Genomic DNA, 17,128 nt, shown 5'->3' with positions numbered 1-17,128 from the left:
CAATCCATCCGTCCGCCTCAGGTGAGCAAACAACTGCCCGGGCGCGCGGGCGGGCTCTGTCCTGCTCGCTATCACTGACTCCTGGCTTCCCCCGTTGCAGATGGTCAGGATCTGTCAACGCAGCCCGCGCACCGGTCGCCCAGCGCAGAGGATGCGTGCAATTAGTCGAGGGCCGTGCCCGTGCCGCGCGTGAGGCTGACAGCGACAGCGACAGCGACGATGGCAGCTCGCATGCGGCCCGCAGCAGCCCCTGCCAGCGAGTGCCAGCCGCGGCGCGTGCGGCGGCCGAGTCGCTCTCCCTGGGCCCGCTCCCTGGGACGATGGTTGCCGGGTGCGCTGCGCACCGGGCATGTCTCGGTCAGTGCATGGCATCCGTCGACGTGTGTGCTTTTCCGATCTCGACGGGTCATGATGACGACGCGCTCCGGTGACTACCTGCGCCCTGAAGCTACTTGCCTGCTGCCAGACTGCGTGTCCTTCCTTCGCCGGCTGAGCTCGGCTCTCGAGCAACCGCGGAGTCGACAGCGGGGACTTGGCGCTCTTGTGCCAGCAACCGCGGACGGGCGGGCGTGTGCGTCGTACGGCGAGTTCAACAGGTGAGTGGACGGACATTCGTGCTCAGGCCGCAGACGACCGTGAGTCAGGCGACCCGTATTTGGTCACTACCGCACTCTTGGACGCACACACGGAAGGGCGCAAGGTTGCGCTCAGCGCGCCCTGCGCGGAGACGACCCGCTGAAGGCAGTACCGGGCAACCCAGGTCGGGAACTGTTCCGACGTGAATATCGTGCTGATGGGCGGGCGGGCATCTGACGTGGCCGCTACCTCCATCCCTGGGCAGCCCACCCAGCTTCCTAGGACCACAACCCGCGAACCTGTTGAGGGCCTCACGTCGTGCCCGTGCATTACGGCCGGACCTTTCCCAACGGATATGATCATCACCAAAATCAGAACCAGAATGTATTTTGACGACAGCAATTGTAAATTAAATGTTAAAATTTTTCTGCATGCATATGTATGTAGAACAATACCTTAGTGGCTTGGAATTGCAAATAGAAATCAGCATGGTGATGGCATACTGTTTTAGCATTGAGAATGATTGCAATTTGAACTGCAGTGTGACAAGCTTTTATAGGTAATTATAAACTACATTAACTGTATAATTCTCACTACCCTTGTGTACTTAATGGGTCTTATAGCATGATCAGAAACTGATTGTCTTAACTTTGTCCTAACAGAGTGGCCAGTTAATTATGTAAGTGTGCTGTTGGGGGGTGCATGTCAAAGTATCTCCTCTGATACTTGACCAAAACAAAACCCCTAACCCTAACACTCACTATTGGTGCTAGTGGTTAATAAGAAAAGATCTTAGTGAGGTTTATATTCACTTGTAATTAAATAACTACAGTCCTGGTTTTTGCTGATGCATACTCTGCATATACCTAATGGTATGGAGTATAAGGCTGGAGTAATAAAGTAAAATAGAAAAGAGTTCAAAAGGTAGTTGTGCTCGTGCGCGCATACGAGCACTTACCGTGTTTATTTAGATCTTGCGTGCCCAAGTATGGTAAGTGCGGATGTATACTAAACCTGTAACGAGCAGGTTTAATCTCATACTACTACATAGCACCCGCTTCTTACAGGTCGAGTCAAGGCCGAGTCATTGCGACCCACGCTCGAGTCATTCCACGTCCCAGTGCGTGGGGAATGGGGCCTCCTCGTCTACAAAAGCGCCGCTGGGGCCCACCCCTCTCCATTCACCCGACGTCCACTGACCACTGACCAGAGCCATGTCCGCGACGGAAAGCACCACTGCGCCCGACACATGGTCCGCGGCCACGTATAACAAAACCGCGGCGTTCGTCTACTCGCAGGCATACACGTCCGCCGTGCTCGCGCTCCTCGCCGCGCAGCCCGGCGAACAAATTCTCGACCTCGGCTGCGGGAGCGGCGAGGTCACCCGCGAGATCGCGGCGCTCGTTGGCGACACAGGGCGCGTCGTCGGCACGGACAACAGCCAGAGCATGGTGCGTCGCGCGCGCCCCTTCCCTCTTCATGTCTCGCGTCGCTGACCGCCGGACACGGGCACCGCGCGGCAGATCGAGCAGTGCCGGGCGAACGGCCTCGCGCACGTGTTCGTGAGCGACGCGCAGGACCTGCGCTTCCCGCCCGGGTGGACGGCGGGCCTGTGCGGCGGGTACGACGCGGTGTTCTCGAACGCCGCGCTGCACTGGTGCAAGCGTGCGCCCGCGGGCGTGCTCGCCGGCGCGCGGCGCGTCCTGAAGCCTGGCGGGCGCCTCGTCGTCGAGATGGGCGGGTTCATGAACGTCGTCGGTGAGCGCGGACGGGCGTCGGCCGATCTCTGTGGTGCCGCTCGCTGACTTTGATTCTGATTCTGCGTGCGTGCGTGCGCGGCCCAGGGGTGCGCGCCGCGCTGCACCGCGTCCTGAGCGCGAGGGGCTACAGCCCCGCCGAGCGCGATCCGTGGTACTTTCCCTCGACCGAGGACTACGCGGCTGTGCGTCGCCTCTCCTCCTCCTCGTCGTGTGTCGCTGATCCCACGCCGTGCTGTCGCCCAGCTGCTGGAGGCCGCCGGTTTTGAGGTGCAGCATATCTCGCTGAACCCGCGGGTCACGCCCCTCCCTGGGCCGTTGACGGACTGGCTGCGCCTATTTGCGCGCCCGTACTTTATGGAGGGCTTGAGCGACGAGGAGGCCGAGGCGGTCATGGCAGAGGTGCAGGAGATGTGCAGGGTCGATTGCTGCGACTCGCAGGGGAAGTGGTGCATCATGTACACCCGGCTGCGTGTGGCTGCTGTTCTCCCTGCTTGAGAGGAAGAGGAGGACGGTGGAAGGAAAAGGAGAAGAGGAAATACTGGCATATGACGCGACGCGTAGTGCGGTGGCTGTTGGAATTCATTTCATTTTGTGTTGCCTGTGTCCGATGAGATTAGATCAGATCACCTGCCCATCAGCGGTTATCAGATTGTGTCAGTCGGCGACGGGCCCCCATTTTGCCCTCGACGAGGGGCCCTCCCTCCCTCTGTCTATCCAGCCTGGCACGACCATGAAGAACGAAACGGTCCAGTTCATCAACAACCTCTCGGCCTCTGTTGCGAGCCAGCCCTCGCTCGCACACACGCACGACGCAGGAGGCGCTTCGCATTCTCATGCTCCTGGCGAACATGGGCACACACACGAGCACATGGACCATCCAGGTGCGCCTCGAGGCCTGCCCATCTCGCACGCAGACGTCATGCATACTTGCCCATCTGTGTAGGAAAGTACGCAGAAAGGGATCTGCCAGACTACGTTGCCCGGAACTTTCACGAGCGCGGGTTCACGGTCGGGATTGGGGGGTAAATTTCGCTTCTTCTGCACCCGCACGCTGTCGCCGACGTCGTTTTGCATCCCGATTATAGCCCTGTCGGATCCGGCAAGACCGCGCTCACACTGGCGCTGTGCACGCGTCTGCGGACGGAGTACAACATCGGTGCGTGGGGTGCTGTTGTCACTGAGTAGCGGGGTGCGACGCGGATGCGCTTGCAGCGACGGTCACGAACGACATCTTCACGCGCGAGGACCAGGAGTTCCTGATCAAGCACAAGGCGCTGCCCCCCGCCCGCATCCTCGCGATCGAGACAGGCGGGTGCCCGCACGCGGCGATCCGCGAGGATATCAGCGCAAACATGGGCGCGCTGGAGACGCTCCAGGCAAAGTTCGGCTGCCAGCTCCTCTTCGTCGAGAGCGGCGGCGACAACCTCGCGGCCAATTACTCGCGCGAGCTTGCCGACTACATCATCTACGTCATCGACGTCTCCGTGAGCGTCCTCCTTCCCCCGCGCGCGCGCACACAGACTGACTGAATTCAATGCATCCGTCCCACCTCCGCTCGGTGGCGGCAGGGCGGCGACAAGATCCCGCGCAAGGGCGGGCCGGGCATCTCCCAGTCTGATCTCCTCGTCGTTAACAAGGTACGCGCCGCCTCGCGCTCAGCCGGGGCAGGGCGGATCTCACCCGTGTGATGCCGCAGATCGACCTCGCGCCGTTCGTCAACGCGTCCCTCGAGGTGATGGACCGCGACGCGAAGCTGATGCGCGGCGACGGGCCCACGCTCTTCACCAGCATCAAGGAGGGCACCGGCGTCGACGACGTCGTCGCCCTCGTCCTGGCCGCCTGGCGCGCAGCGGGCTCCCCGGGCGTCCCCGGCGCGGTCGAGGTCGGCGGCGAGTGACCGCGCGCCTCGGTGGGCGGGTGCAATTGCACGCGGAAAAGGGGTCCGCGAGAGGTGTACTTATGTATAGTTATTACTCCAGGCCTGCATGGCGAATTGTTCCGGCTGCATCAGGAGAAGCGTGGCGCGAGTGAATGGCGTTCGTATCCCAGCCGCCACTTCTGTCAATCAGGAAGGAGGTACACGTCTAGATGTGGAGAGCAAGACGTGCGAGCCTGCCAATCGCAGAGCCCGAAGAAGATCATGGCCTGTCCAGTAGCGGCCAGGTAAATTTACTGATGCTTTGTCTGACAGATAGGTGCCCAAGAGTTGAAATCGAGCTCCACAGGAGAAGAAAAATCACTATGAGATGTTCCGTCGCTTGCCTTGAATCTCTGGAACAGTGGGACTGGGAAAATCATACGGTAAGAAGTGAGTTGTGACGTATACAAAAACGACCACTCTTACGTCCGATGCTGCTACGGGGCCACGTATCTCTTGAGTCGCTTCTGCAATATCTTGCTGGGGGGGGAGGCGAATCGGCTGTTTTAGTCACTGGCAGGTAAGTGCAGTCTTCGGCGCCTGTCCGTATGCCTCGCTCGCGCGTTGACCTGCTTCAACGCCTGAGCCGAGCCATGCTCTAACGTCCTCACTCGACGCCCGCGATGGGACGACCAGAAAATCGACCACTGGCAGAATCCGGATCCTTGGAGATTCCACAGCCGATACTTGAGTGTGCTCCTCAGGAGCTTGTTTTTCTTCTTTCCCCCCCTACTCTCTGGCGGAGCTGGCAAGACAGCTCGCGAGATTCTGGGCGACGTCGTCCCCAAAACGATTGCCACCGACCGTACCCGCAAGGCTCTGTGTTCGGTTGACCGGCTGCCTCTGCGCCGCCTTCATGAGCACTGTCGCGTCCTTCAGCGGAGAGTGGTGCGTATCGCCCACCATGTCCTGCCCCCCTTGCTGCGCAGTTTCCTCATCAGCTTCAATTTGTGCGGACATCCACGCAGGCGCTTCGTTTGACGTGGCCCGGCTCCGTCGACGGCGACATCCCGCGTGGCGGCGTGAGCGGGTTGATCGCCGCAGGGGAGAGACGGACGGCGCTGCTTCGAGGCTCGTCTGAAGCATGCGCGTGTCTCGGGTCGTTGCAGGCTGTTCTGCATATTGGCAGTCACTAGTCATCTCCCGCGGCATTGTTATGGGTAGCATGCGGTGAAACGCGTCGATGCGCCAGACGTCGGCTCAGATGTGCAGGGCGGGCCCTCCGCGCAGCCCAGTGCCGGCGCATCCGCAGAGTCTTTGCGCAACACGACACGCCGGACGCGCGGCGCCAATCAGTCGCCCTTGCACAACTGAGTCGCCCGACGTGGCTGTCGATTCGATCTCTCCGATCGTCAGAACTGTCCCTCTTTACAGATGCATGCCTGTGCTGGATACAGACTCAGAGAGAATCAAGTTTCAAAACGCCAGTGCTAGCCTGCACCTGGATGGACCCCACGACGATACACGTACAGCATGTATATCACAGTCATCACCTTGAGAAAACAAGAACCCCCATCACGGTCTGCCTCCATTTGTGCGCTTCTAACTTCAATATCTGCTGGAGCACGACGTAGACGGGAGTGAAACAGAGAAGTCCCGGAGAGCGATGCGTTTGTCCGCAGGTGGTGGGATAATCTATATACATACTTTCCGTGGCCTTTGGTTTGGGTCCTCTGTCGCTACAGTCGCGTTACTACATGCAGTCTCAGCATGCGGACCTGCTCCTAGCGAGTGCGTGGCGTGGGAATGACGATTCCGGTGCGCCGCGAGTTGGCTGCAATCGCCGCCGGCCAGTTTGACCGCACCCAAAGTTTGAGCTTGAAGCTTCAACTTGAAATACCAGCCGGACGGTGCTCAAGTTTGATCCCATCGTGACAATGACAGCGAGTTAACGCTGTTAATTCTGTCAGGAGCGGTTGGAGCGGTCTGCTTGGCTATGAAGCGAGGTGTGTAGGTACTGAATGTCAGCCCAGGTCCAGAATGGTTTGCGTGGGTCCTCCGTATGTTCGGATCCTGCGTCATCTTGCGCATACCCATCCTTACATGAAACAGCGCTATGCGCAGGTCCGTTTTATCCTTTTCGCGGGTCATTCACGAGCTGGGCAGCGCAGCAACGTGCCCCCGCCCAGTGCCATGGCCGGATTTGAAAACCACCTTTCCGATGCGGTGCACAGTTTTGGGACGATGGCAAGCTATCTGGGAAATTACGAGATGTCCAGAGGCACGGAATTCCACTGCGGCCCATGAGCGGCGTTGTTGTCTCTCCCCTTCAATACTGCGCAGAAAATCCCGATCGACGCTGTGGGTCCAGCACAGGAGAACCAATACATGGAAATCCACGACAAGACCTGCAGCTAGCGAGCGAAGCGATACTTCTCGTCGCCCCAGGAATAACCATTGACCTATACTTGGAGCTGCTCGTAGATCCACGTACCGGGGAGTCTGCAAGGCTATTCCCAGTGTCTGTGGTTGTGTCAATTTCCCTTCAGGATATGCGCTACTCTTTTGGCAATGTCATATCATGCGCGCCGTTCCCTGCTCGTCTCGTACATAGGGTAGTGACGCTCGCCATACTCTCAGGATTCAAGGGAGAGAATGAGCTTGTGCGCGATCTACGCCACCGGCCATGTGGCTTTCTCTGTCCGCAATGTCTCGAAAATATTCCGCGAACTTCGGCATACTGCGGCAAAGTTATCCCCTTTCTCTTCAGTGCCTCTAAGAACGCAAAACTGGTCGAACTTAGGGCAACAGCCTGCAATCTGGGATGGCCTCGGTACCTTACAGTCGGCAAGTTGCCAGTGGCAGCACCTTCCACACCTCAGGGAGATGCCTGGGTCCTAAAACCATCAGCTTTGGACATCGCACTGGCGCCAGCATATTCATAACTATGTAAGAACAAGAGCGGGACATCGTTTTCGACGTGAACTGTGGTATCACATTGACGTCTGCCTCCGCCTTTTGTCAGCCGTACCTGTTCTTCCAGCAACCGACTAGCCTGCGTATGTCGGAGAGAGGTGCCCCGCAATCCCATCCTGCATCGTCAGGCTTGTCAGGGAGTAGCACTACAGTTGAAGACATGGGTATTTCAATCTCTCACTGATCGTATTAGGGTTGTGCACTATAGAATTCAACAGACTCGCAATGATAACACGTGACCGCGGTACTGCCACGGTGAGATCATTTGTGTATTGCGCGTGCGTCCACCTCTCCCATTGCTCTCCAGCTCTCCCTCTCAGACCTTCCTTCTTACAAATGCATTGTTTGACTTCTACATGCCACGCGTTCATCCCGCATCCACCAGTATCTCGTGCCTGTGAATTAGCGCATACTGATCTAATGTGATGCAATCTTTGTTCAACCCGCTTGATGCACTAATGCACTGCCGTAGTAAGCTTCATTGCTCTCTACCCATGACTGATAATTGATTCTGGTTGCTAGACTTTTGATGCCAGACTTTTCAACAAATTCCCAGTATTTTTTGGATCTCGTCCGGTGAGCTTACTCTTACTATTCGCTCAATCGTTGGAGGTTGGAGTGTTGCATTTGTAGATCACAAGTAAGATATACACCGAGTCAGGAGCTGGGGAGATCCAAGATTGAAATGCGACATAGTAGGTGCGGGATCGTGTGTGCCAGGGGATAACTAGCGCTGTCTGAGTTAATATTCTGCGAGGTTCCTCATCGTCACCGCTCACAAATGTTATCGCAGAATTGTCCGCAAGGGCGTGACATCCTATTTACTGTCTCCACCAACATCTCAGACAGTGATAGAGCTTTCAAAAGCTCAGTCAATTTCCCTAGGGAGTATCCTTGTGAGTTGTGCTGATTTTGTTACGAACGTCAACTACTATTATGTACTGGTCAGTGAATATGCAGGACGCTCTTTTTATGAAATCAGCCTCTTAGGATGCACTTTGTCATGGTCTCAACAGACAGCATTTATTGACGTGCAGACTAATGAGCTCATCAGCTTGGAGCCCGGTGGCACTTAGTTATCTTCAATATGGAGCTCATGGGAGCCGACCAAGCCGCATGGAGACTGCGTATTATCACAGTCGTACACGAATATGACCACGTTTAGCCTCGCGGACCAGCACGTGGATTTGGTAAAACGTGTATTTGTCTGGTGATGGTTCGATTTTGACTGACGCACACTGTTCGTTGTCAAAGTGGGCGGCCATGTTCTATACTGCACCGGAATGGCAGGGTCTCGGCATATAATTTGAGCAGGAAATAATATCTGACAGTAGCTTCGACCTCAAGAGGCCTGGCGTTGTTGAACAGTTTAGTGTTCTCGATGCCCCCTCTACTATAGTGGTCATAATGACGGAATTTCAGGTATCTCATGGAGACGCTCAATCTGATACCTGGTGGGCTTGTACCGACTACACTAAGTCTAGACCAGTTTGAAAATGGGTTGGGTATGAATGATTGCTGCTCGTCTGGTCTCAGTCTAACAATGGAATATTGCATGTCGTATTAGCAAACCTCACGGCATCATTATACTGGGCAGATGCGCTGAGTCTGGGTTCAGACAGCGACAAGTTGTCTAAATGTATTGATCTCACACAGAGTCCAGTGTTCTGTCAAATATGCGAAGCTATCAAATGGACCTACAACACAACGAAGGTGGCAACTCGACCGGGCTCTTCACCGTGGATAGCGGGAACGTTATTGCTGCTCAGTTAGCAGCACGTTTGAATGTGAATCAGTATTCTTCAAATCAAGAGCGCCATCTGACAGTTATCGCTTACTGGACAGCTGAACATCTTGCCAGTACGTTTATCATCACAACTAGTACATTTCGCGTATCTTGACCTATTGAACGACACTTCAGACTTCGATAGGACTTGAGGCATCTTGTGTGCTGTTGGTCCTATCAATTTCATTGACCCGTGGCAAAAATGACGACACTGTCGTGCAATCATTGGGTATCCTAGACCTCACATGGCTCATCTCAGAGCAATACCAGCTGCGAGAGATCGTCGGACGTGTGAAGGACCCAACAACAGAGAATTTACGAGCTGCAGGCATGGCACCTGTTACTATTGTCAGGAAGAATACCTGCAAAGAAAGTATATACATGGGCTTAGACTCGGATCGAAGTGATTCATCTACTATTCTTATTGGTTGAATTGTTGCATTTTAGGATACTGGTCACATGATATTGGTCTGCAGTAGATTGCGGACTTTGTTGGGTTCGATTCGACTCACTTTTGCTGAGGCTTGCTAGGCTACCACCAGACGGAGTTGGTCGATACTTACGCTGTATCTGTTGCATCGAAGATGCGGTAGCGGATCAGCTTTATTCCAGCTCGAAATCATCTTACTGCAGCGGTAGTACGAGTACCGGGTACACATAAGAGCGTCACCTGACGGTTATAGTAGATAGGTATGAATATTTGTAATAAGAGATCGCAATTCACATCTGCGTCAAGCGTACTGAGAGGAAGGGGATCAGTACAATTTTATATTGGATAATATTGATGGACAAACCAAACATGCCAGAGATAAACTCATCTATGGTCAAGTTTTAGACTCCTGAGTACCAAGTACTACGTATACCCATTCTTTCCTGGAATAACAGCATGTGCCGGCCCATCCTTCCCAAACATCTTTCGCAAATCAGCCACGAGTTCCGTGGGCTTCTCATACGCAGCAAAATGACCTCCGCTGTCGTGATCCGATTCGAAGACTATATTTCCAATACCGCGCACCCAGCTGCAGGCAATGATAATGAGATGGACAGTGCGTGCTCTTAGTATGCGCACTTACAGCTTCGGTACAATCCCAAGTTCTTTCGGGAAGAATGAAGCGCCCATAGGCACCGAGCTCCACGGCATTCCGACCATGACATATCCGTTTCTTCCTCTCGTAGCCTCATAGTAGAGTCTGATGGATGCCGCAGGTCCGGCTCGAGAGAACCAGTATATTGAGATCCACGTCAAGACTGCCCAAACAAATAAGCACGGCAGCATCAACAGTCCGTAAATCTACCTTCGTCATCTTCCCAAGGATACCTATCGGTCCAGGTCACGAGCTTCTCATAAATCCACGCGAGGAGTCCCACCGGGGTGTCGGAAAGGCTGTATCCCAATGTCTGCGGCTGAGTCGTCTGTTCCTGGAAATACCCGGTCCCTTTCTGTTCGAATTGCATTGTACGCGCAATCCCTTCTTTGTCTCGAACAGACCAAGGTATCACAAGTGAGCCTAGGAAACCGAAGAAGCGGATCGGGTCCGTGAAAAAACTCGGGGGTCCTGTGCTGTTTGGTTTACAAGTATCAGTGCCGTGTTAACGCTGCCTCGTGAGCCATAAGAACGCATACAAAGGAGAGTTGGTGTGCCAGGCTTTGACATGTTTGTGTCCGTACTGTGAGGCCATTACTCGCGTTATCTTGAAACAACATAAGCAACACTCCAGAGACTGGCGTCGTGGCTCTCCAACCGGAATGACGCACAAAATATCCCCAATCGCCACCTTGGGTAACTGTAAGGTAACACATAATCGATGTCTGTGTGTAAGATCAAAGCGGAGACAGCAACGCGACTCACCATACTCTGGATAATCAAGTGCAAGCATTAGTTTATTGGCAACCTATGCGATATCATAGGTTCAACAGTCTCCAGCACAACAAAACATCACAAACCTCGGCATATTGCTCGAGAGCAAACCCCTTCTTCTTTGGTGTCTCAGAGAATCCGTAGCCTGGTAAGCTGAGCGCGACAACGTGGAAACTGGGATGGTCCGGGGACGCGGCTGTCAACAATGGCAGTATCTTGGTCATTTCAAGGAAATTTCCGGGCCCTGTCAGCGCGTACCTCTTGAGTGACACGAATCTTTGTTGAAATTGATTTTATAACGAACGTACAGCCATGCACGAAGAGCAACGGGACAGCGCCCTCGACGGTGCTTTTCTGATGAATATAGTGAACATTCAGCGCACCAAACCCATCGACCTCGATATCCCGCGTAAACTGGGGGAGCTCATTCAGTTCCACTTCCGCCTTTCGCCAGTCGTAGCCATCCTTCCAACGCGCAATGAGCCTGCGAACATCTTCCAAGGGCGCGCCGTATTCCCATCCCGCTTCGTCGAGCTCATCAGGTAGATGCACCAGCTCGAGCTTCTTATGCAAGAGCTCTATGTCTGCGTCCAGGACGGATATTCTGAATGGCGTTTCGGTTGTCATCATGCGACGTTGGAATAAACTACAAGCAGCAAATCACTCAGGAGAAGACGCCGGGATTTACACGAGATGCCAACTGGCGCGTTGCGTCTGATCGTGACGGTCAGCCTCCAAGTACCGATCCTCGATTCCATCCATGTTATTGAAACTGAGTACTCGGTGCGAGCAAGGATCCTCGGTCCTGAAGTTTTGGACAAATCGACAATAGACATCCAGTAAAGAAATAATCGTTCCAAGTTGGTCCAAAGAGCCTGGAACGCAGCACCTCCCATGAATTGGCATGTGATCGCGACCAGTGCAGCGCGCTACGATTCGCGAAACTCAAATTGTGTCGCGTTCATGCACAATGTCTTTTTATTACATTATGAAATGTACGACGTGACAGGGCGGGCCGTGCTTCAAAACAGGGGAGTCGTGAACATAACAAATAGGGAAAGTCATATTATACACAATTTGGCAGCAGCATAAATCGAGACTAGTGACACTCGCGTTTTGGCACCTATGCATACCCATTTTTACCAGGAACGATACCGTGCGCTGGTCCGTTCTTCCCAAACATCCTGCGCACGGCACTGACAAGGTCCACAGGCCGTTCGTACGCCGCGAAGTGGCCTCCGGCTTCATGATCAGACTCAAAGACCACCTTCCCCATGCCGCGGACCCAGCTACGAGAGAACAGAGTAAGACAGGTAGCATATATCCGCTCAGAACACTCACAGTTTGGGGACAATGGCTAATTCCTTCGGGAAAAAGGAAACGCCCATAGGGACTGAATTCCAAACCGCTCCGGACCCAAAACCTTCTTTACCCCCTTTCGTCACTTCGTAATAGATTCTAACCGAGGCCGCAGGGCCTGCGCGGGAGAACCAGTAGATCGAAATCCACGTCAAGACTGCGTCGCACGATGTGAACAAGCTGATAATGTGCACAGAAGAATAGGCCCACCTTCATCATCCTCCCAGGGATAGCTGTCTGTCCAATTGACCAACTTCTCATAAATCCACGCAAGTAGTCCAACTGGAGAGTCAGCAAGGCTGTATCCTAATGTCTGTGGCTGCGTCGACTGCTCCTTGTAGTATCCGCTGCCTTTCTCTTGGAACCACGTAGTACGCGCCATCCCTTCCTTGTCTCGTGCCGACCAAGGCATTACAAGAGAACCAACAAATGCCAAGAAACGAAACGGGTCTGACAGGAAGGCGGGTGGTCCGGTACTGATTGCCGCGTGATGTTAGCACTAATTCATCGGGAAAACCGTAGTCAAAACGCACAAGGGGGAGTTAGTATGCCAGGCTTTGACATGCTTGTGTCCGTATTGCATCGTCAGGGTCTTGCAAATCTGACATAGACACCGATGACGACCACATAACCCTCCTCACAATATACATGGACTTACAAGATAACCCCAATCACCGCCCTGGGCAACTTGAATCGCAAATAGCATTCAGCGAGTGCGGACGTAACAGGAAGGAGGAGATCACCATATTCTGAGTAGCCAAGCGCAAGCATCAGCTTATGGGCCACCTGGCACATGAACCTGTTATTCCTGTGGCAGTATGCAAATGAACAAGCCTAACAAACCTCAGCATATTGCAGAGCCGCGAAGCCCTTTTTCTTTGGTGCTTCAGAGAACCCATATCCAGGTAAACTGAGAGCGACGACATGAAAGCTCGGATGGTCGGGGGATGCAGCAGTTAGCAGCGGTAAAAGCTTGGTCACTTCAAGAAAATTCCCTGGCCCTATTTACTCTCTGTCAGTAAGTAGCCTCTTTCAATCTGAACCCGTTATCGACGTACAGCCATGCACGAACAATAACGGGACGGCACCCTCGACAGTGCTCTTCTGGTGAATGTAATGGATGTTCAGCACCCCAAATCCATCCACCCCTATGTCTCGAGTGAACTGCGGAAGTTTATTGAGATCCGCCTCCGTCTTTCGCCACTCGTATCCGTCCTTCCACCGCGCAACAAGCCTACGTACGTCCTTCAGGGGTACTCCATAATCCCAGTTTGCGTCGTCAAGCTCGTCTGGCAGACGCACGAGTTCGAGCTTCTTGCGCAAGAGGTCAATGTCCGCGTCTGGAATAGCGATCGTGAACGGCGTTTCAGTGGACATTGGGGACGGCACAGAAAGCGGAAGGTTGCGTGCAAGGAGGGTGTGAGAATAGGGACGTCGGACCTACGACCCCATGATGCAGGAGTGACACAGTAGATTTATACTTGTCCCAAGGCGGGATCCACACTTCTATCCGCTCGGCAGAAGTCAGCGTCGCTAAGTGGGAATTGGAAGGTCTAGCCTAGATCATTCCGGATTTGCGACGTCTGGGAATGATAGCAAGTTCCCTTTGCAAGGAATCAAGAAACCGTGAAATCACAGCGGCTCTCCGTCACCTTCAGTCGAAGACTGAGAGACTCGGAGCTACGAGGATTTAGGAAGTACAGGGTGCACCCATGATTCATGTTCACCATGCCAGTGCATGAATCTGACTTACCCCCTCCTCAGTTGCTCTGATGCCGGCAAGTTAATGATCGCGGAACAGGGCTCTCGACGGTGACTCGGTCTGAGTCGGGTATGACCGATTTCAGAATCGTGTGTAAATGGCGGACGTAACTCGACTTACACAACGGACGCCGTCTCAGGCCCACGTATCCACTTTATCGTAATGTTGATCTCCTTGTCCAAACACATTGTATTCGTACACATACAATACACACTACAACTTATAGTCAACTGCTGAAGGCGACTACCTCAGCGAGTCGCACTTCTGATCGCCACCCGGTGCCAACAACATTATCTATCTCTGCATTCCTCATGCTTTATCTTCGGGACCCGGTGCGGCTTCGGTGTAAACCTGAGCATCCAATGGAGGAGCCGCACTGCCAACGCCAGTCGACGAGTCAGTATTCACTGATGGCGCTCGTCAGTGGCTATAACATTTGTCAAAGCAGCAATATGACGCTTACCAGAATCCGCAGCCCTATGCTGCTTGTGCACCGTAGCAATCCGCCTAGCCTCTTCATGAATATCTAAAGCCTGCTTCGACGTCGTCGTGTAGAAACTCATCACTTTCTGACCCCACGGCGAGACAACCGCGCGAGAATAATACTATTGTGCTCGTTAGCAACGACGCAGAGCACCAGAAATTCGATCGCGCACGCACATCAGTCGCCTGCTTACTGTACCCCTTCTGGGCGTCGATTGTCCGCGCTTGCTGTGTTGCGGTCGCCAGCGTCTCTTGCACTTTGCTTGAGAGTGTCTTTTGGGGTCCGAGCGCCTTCTCGCCGAGCGTGGTGTCGAGAGACTGCATATAGTTGAGAAAACGCGACGAGATGCCATGCTTCTTGTCTAATTCAATAGCATGTTGCAGGACGTGGTCGGATAGGACGTAGCCGCGAGCAAGATACTCTGCTGCGACTACAAATGGGTGGTCAGAAGCGACATTATCATCACTGTAGGTGCTGCGCTTACTTCCCGCTCGCGGCTTGTCGCTCTGATCAAAGCCCCCATCGTGGTGCGGGGATGAGGGTACCTCGTCTGGGTGTTCTTTCTCGCTGATCACGGTGAGGTTAGCGCCATCGAGATTGCCACCGTTTAGCATCAGTGCCGTCTTGGCAGCAGAGGGTTTCTCAAAGTGAATTGTAGCGGATTGTGTCGATGGGGAATGGTCAATCGAGGATATCTTCCCACAGAAGCTGTATATGCGGCGTTTTTTCACGTCTATGATCTATCTCGCCAAAGACCAGCTGTACACTCACGAGAAGAACTCCGAGAGCTGTGTCTCCGTTGTGGACGGTGAAAGGCCAGAAACCTGCGTTTGTACATTCAGGAAAGCGTACGGTTGACATGCATGGCGAAGAATACCTGAATAGCGTAGGTAGTCATGATGGCGGTACGATAACAAGTGCCTTGGCCATTTCGACCGCGTAGAATGGACTGGGTCGACAGCTCCCGTGACGAGTCGCTCAGGCGGCGTGGAGATCGCTGTCGTCACTCCGGCATTTCGCGCCGCTGCGAGAGCTGGTCACACCACGTGATCGCGTTCCCGACGCGTCTCAATCGCGACTCGGACGTCGCGTGTGCGACTACTTTAGAACGAGCGGAAGAACGAAGCCTTTCTCGTATAATGACAGCTGTGTATAATCCTTCATGTTTGATTAAATCGTAAAAGCGTCGCATTACACAATAGATCACACACATACACTAGGAGTAACTCAAGAGTGTTCTCGATTATCTCCTTGCTTCCACATTTCATGATCGCGCAGCATTCACATTACAGTTGGGGCCGCTTCATCTGTTTTCACTTCTGCTCCTGTTATTCCACTCCCCGCAGAACCAGGCGCAGGAACAGTGCGGAACCCTTCAGGAGTCGAGGGGGGAGGAACCACGCCCTCGCCAGTCGAAGACTCGGTATTGGCTGGGTGACAAACTATCAGGATACATCTTAACAGTAGAACATCGTGAAACCCTCGCCTGGAGTCGTTTCCTCCTCTTGCTTATGTGCGTCATTAATACGACGTGCCTCCTCATGGATATCCAGAATCTGTTTGGAAGTCGTCGTGTAGAAATCCATTACTTTACGGCCCAGAGGCGAAGAGAGCGCGCGGGAGTAGTACTGCAGCAAAGTCAGCACAAATGGAAAATAACACTGGCCGGCAGAAAAGTACCCACATTTTGAGCTGTATTGCTGTATCCCTTCTGCTCGTCCAAGGTGCGTGCCTGCTGCTTCGCATCTGCCACGGTCTCTTGCATTTTCCCAGAAAGCGTCTTCTGTGGACCAAGCGTCTTTGCCCCTAGGCCGACATCGAGTGAGTGGATGAAATCCAAGAAGCGTTTAGAGATTCCGTGCTTGTTGTCCATCTCGATGGCGCGCTGCAAGATAAGCTCAGAGAGCTCGTATCCACGGGCAAGATATTCCGCAGCGACTAATAATTAGGGGTCAGGATGTAGGAGGAGGGGCTACTGTTCCAAACTCACTCCCAGCTCTCGGCTTGTCGCTCTGGTCGAGAGCTTCGCCTGTACGCGTGGAAGGACCCTCGTCGGGATGCTCTTTCTCGCTAGTCACAGTTATATTGGCGCTGTCAAGTCTGCCACCATTCAGCATGAGTGCCGTTTGCGCAGCTGAAGGCTTCTCGAAGTGGATGATAGCAGACTGTGCTGACTCGGAGTAGTCAACAGAGGCTATCTTCCCGCAGAAGCTGCAAATCCGAATGTCATGTTAGATAAATCACGTTGAGCTTCTCCTTCGCTCACGAAAAGTATTCTGTCAGATGCTCTTTTGTCGTAACCGGAGAAATGTTGGACACCTAAGAAAGAGCAATTTCGGAGGAGATCATTGTGGCTCTGCATAACTCGACAAACCTGAACTGCGTAGGTAGATTCGGACATGGTGGGAGTTAGAATGGGATGAGTGGGACAGGAGCTTTCCCCGCCATTTGAAGAGACTCCAGGGACATCCGCCGACCAGATTGTCCTGGCCGACGACTGCGTGCGCCACCGTGACGTCGCGCGACCAAGAGGAGGGCAGCGTCTGGCAGCGTCCAGGCCGTCTGGGCAGTCCCAAATGGGCAAGTCCCTTAGTTCCGCTTCTTTCCTTTGGAAACGCGCCCGATGATCCTCCTTTCTGCCGACTATGCCTTCTCAAAGTTCTCCCAATGATATATACTTGCGGGCCGTCGCACCAGCCTTATTCAGC

At 53.8% G+C, this 17,128-nt stretch overlaps 6 protein-coding genes across 6 annotated transcripts; 2 read left to right on the top strand and 4 right to left on the bottom strand.

Moving 5' to 3' along the window:
* Window positions 1–1,790: 1,790 nt before the first annotated feature.
* Window positions 1,791–2,831, top strand: FIBRA_09228 (uncharacterized protein; the record flags this gene model as incomplete). Its single annotated transcript, XM_012321547.1, has 4 exons — window positions 1,791–2,027; window positions 2,100–2,334; window positions 2,421–2,518; window positions 2,580–2,831. 4 exons carry the CDS (start codon window positions 1,791–1,793, stop codon window positions 2,829–2,831), a joined length of 822 nt encoding a protein of 273 aa, XP_012176937.1.
* A 235-nt stretch (window positions 2,832–3,066) lies between these two features.
* On the top strand, window positions 3,067–4,233 carry FIBRA_09227 (uncharacterized protein; the record flags this gene model as incomplete). Its single annotated transcript, XM_012321546.1, has 6 exons — window positions 3,067–3,217; window positions 3,280–3,358; window positions 3,422–3,492; window positions 3,549–3,820; window positions 3,905–3,973; window positions 4,033–4,233. The coding sequence occupies 6 exons, from the start codon at window positions 3,067–3,069 to the stop codon at window positions 4,231–4,233; spliced, it is 843 nt and encodes a 280-aa protein (XP_012176936.1).
* A 750-nt stretch (window positions 4,234–4,983) lies between these two features.
* Window positions 4,984–5,406, bottom strand: FIBRA_09226 (uncharacterized protein; the record flags this gene model as incomplete). The annotated part of the gene is made up of 1 exon (XM_012321545.1): window positions 4,984–5,406. One exon carries the CDS (start codon window positions 5,404–5,406, stop codon window positions 4,984–4,986), a length of 423 nt encoding a protein of 140 aa, XP_012176935.1.
* A 4,403-nt stretch (window positions 5,407–9,809) lies between these two features.
* FIBRA_09225 (uncharacterized protein) lies at window positions 9,810–13,551 on the bottom strand (the record flags this gene model as incomplete). Its single annotated transcript, XM_012321544.1, has 16 exons — window positions 9,810–9,975; window positions 10,030–10,204; window positions 10,252–10,517; window positions 10,581–10,648; window positions 10,713–10,741; window positions 10,807–10,849; window positions 10,902–11,059; window positions 11,124–11,461; window positions 11,949–12,104; window positions 12,157–12,331; window positions 12,385–12,650; window positions 12,708–12,775; window positions 12,833–12,861; window positions 12,918–12,960; window positions 13,018–13,175; window positions 13,233–13,551. 16 exons carry the CDS (start codon window positions 13,549–13,551, stop codon window positions 9,810–9,812), a joined length of 2,457 nt encoding a protein of 818 aa, XP_012176934.1.
* A 694-nt stretch (window positions 13,552–14,245) lies between these two features.
* Window positions 14,246–15,318, bottom strand: FIBRA_09224 (uncharacterized protein; the record flags this gene model as incomplete). Its single annotated transcript, XM_012321543.1, has 6 exons — window positions 14,246–14,343; window positions 14,400–14,541; window positions 14,597–14,850; window positions 14,905–15,128; window positions 15,192–15,244; window positions 15,298–15,318. The coding sequence occupies 6 exons, from the start codon at window positions 15,316–15,318 to the stop codon at window positions 14,246–14,248; spliced, it is 792 nt and encodes a 263-aa protein (XP_012176933.1).
* A 383-nt stretch (window positions 15,319–15,701) lies between these two features.
* On the bottom strand, window positions 15,702–16,821 carry FIBRA_09223 (uncharacterized protein; the record flags this gene model as incomplete). Its single annotated transcript, XM_012321542.1, has 6 exons — window positions 15,702–15,850; window positions 15,901–16,048; window positions 16,105–16,358; window positions 16,411–16,631; window positions 16,687–16,739; window positions 16,795–16,821. The coding sequence occupies 6 exons, from the start codon at window positions 16,819–16,821 to the stop codon at window positions 15,702–15,704; spliced, it is 852 nt and encodes a 283-aa protein (XP_012176932.1).
* Between the last annotated feature and the right edge of the window lie 307 nt (window positions 16,822–17,128).

This window comes from Fibroporia radiculosa (assembly GCF_000313525.1).
Source record: "Fibroporia radiculosa TFFH 294 genomic supercontigs, scaffold15615, whole genome shotgun sequence".
NCBI lineage: Eukaryota > Fungi > Basidiomycota > Agaricomycetes > Polyporales > Fibroporiaceae > Fibroporia > Fibroporia radiculosa.
The sequence above is the reverse complement of the archived record's forward strand: the minus strand, read 5'-3'. Positions and strand labels throughout refer to the sequence as shown.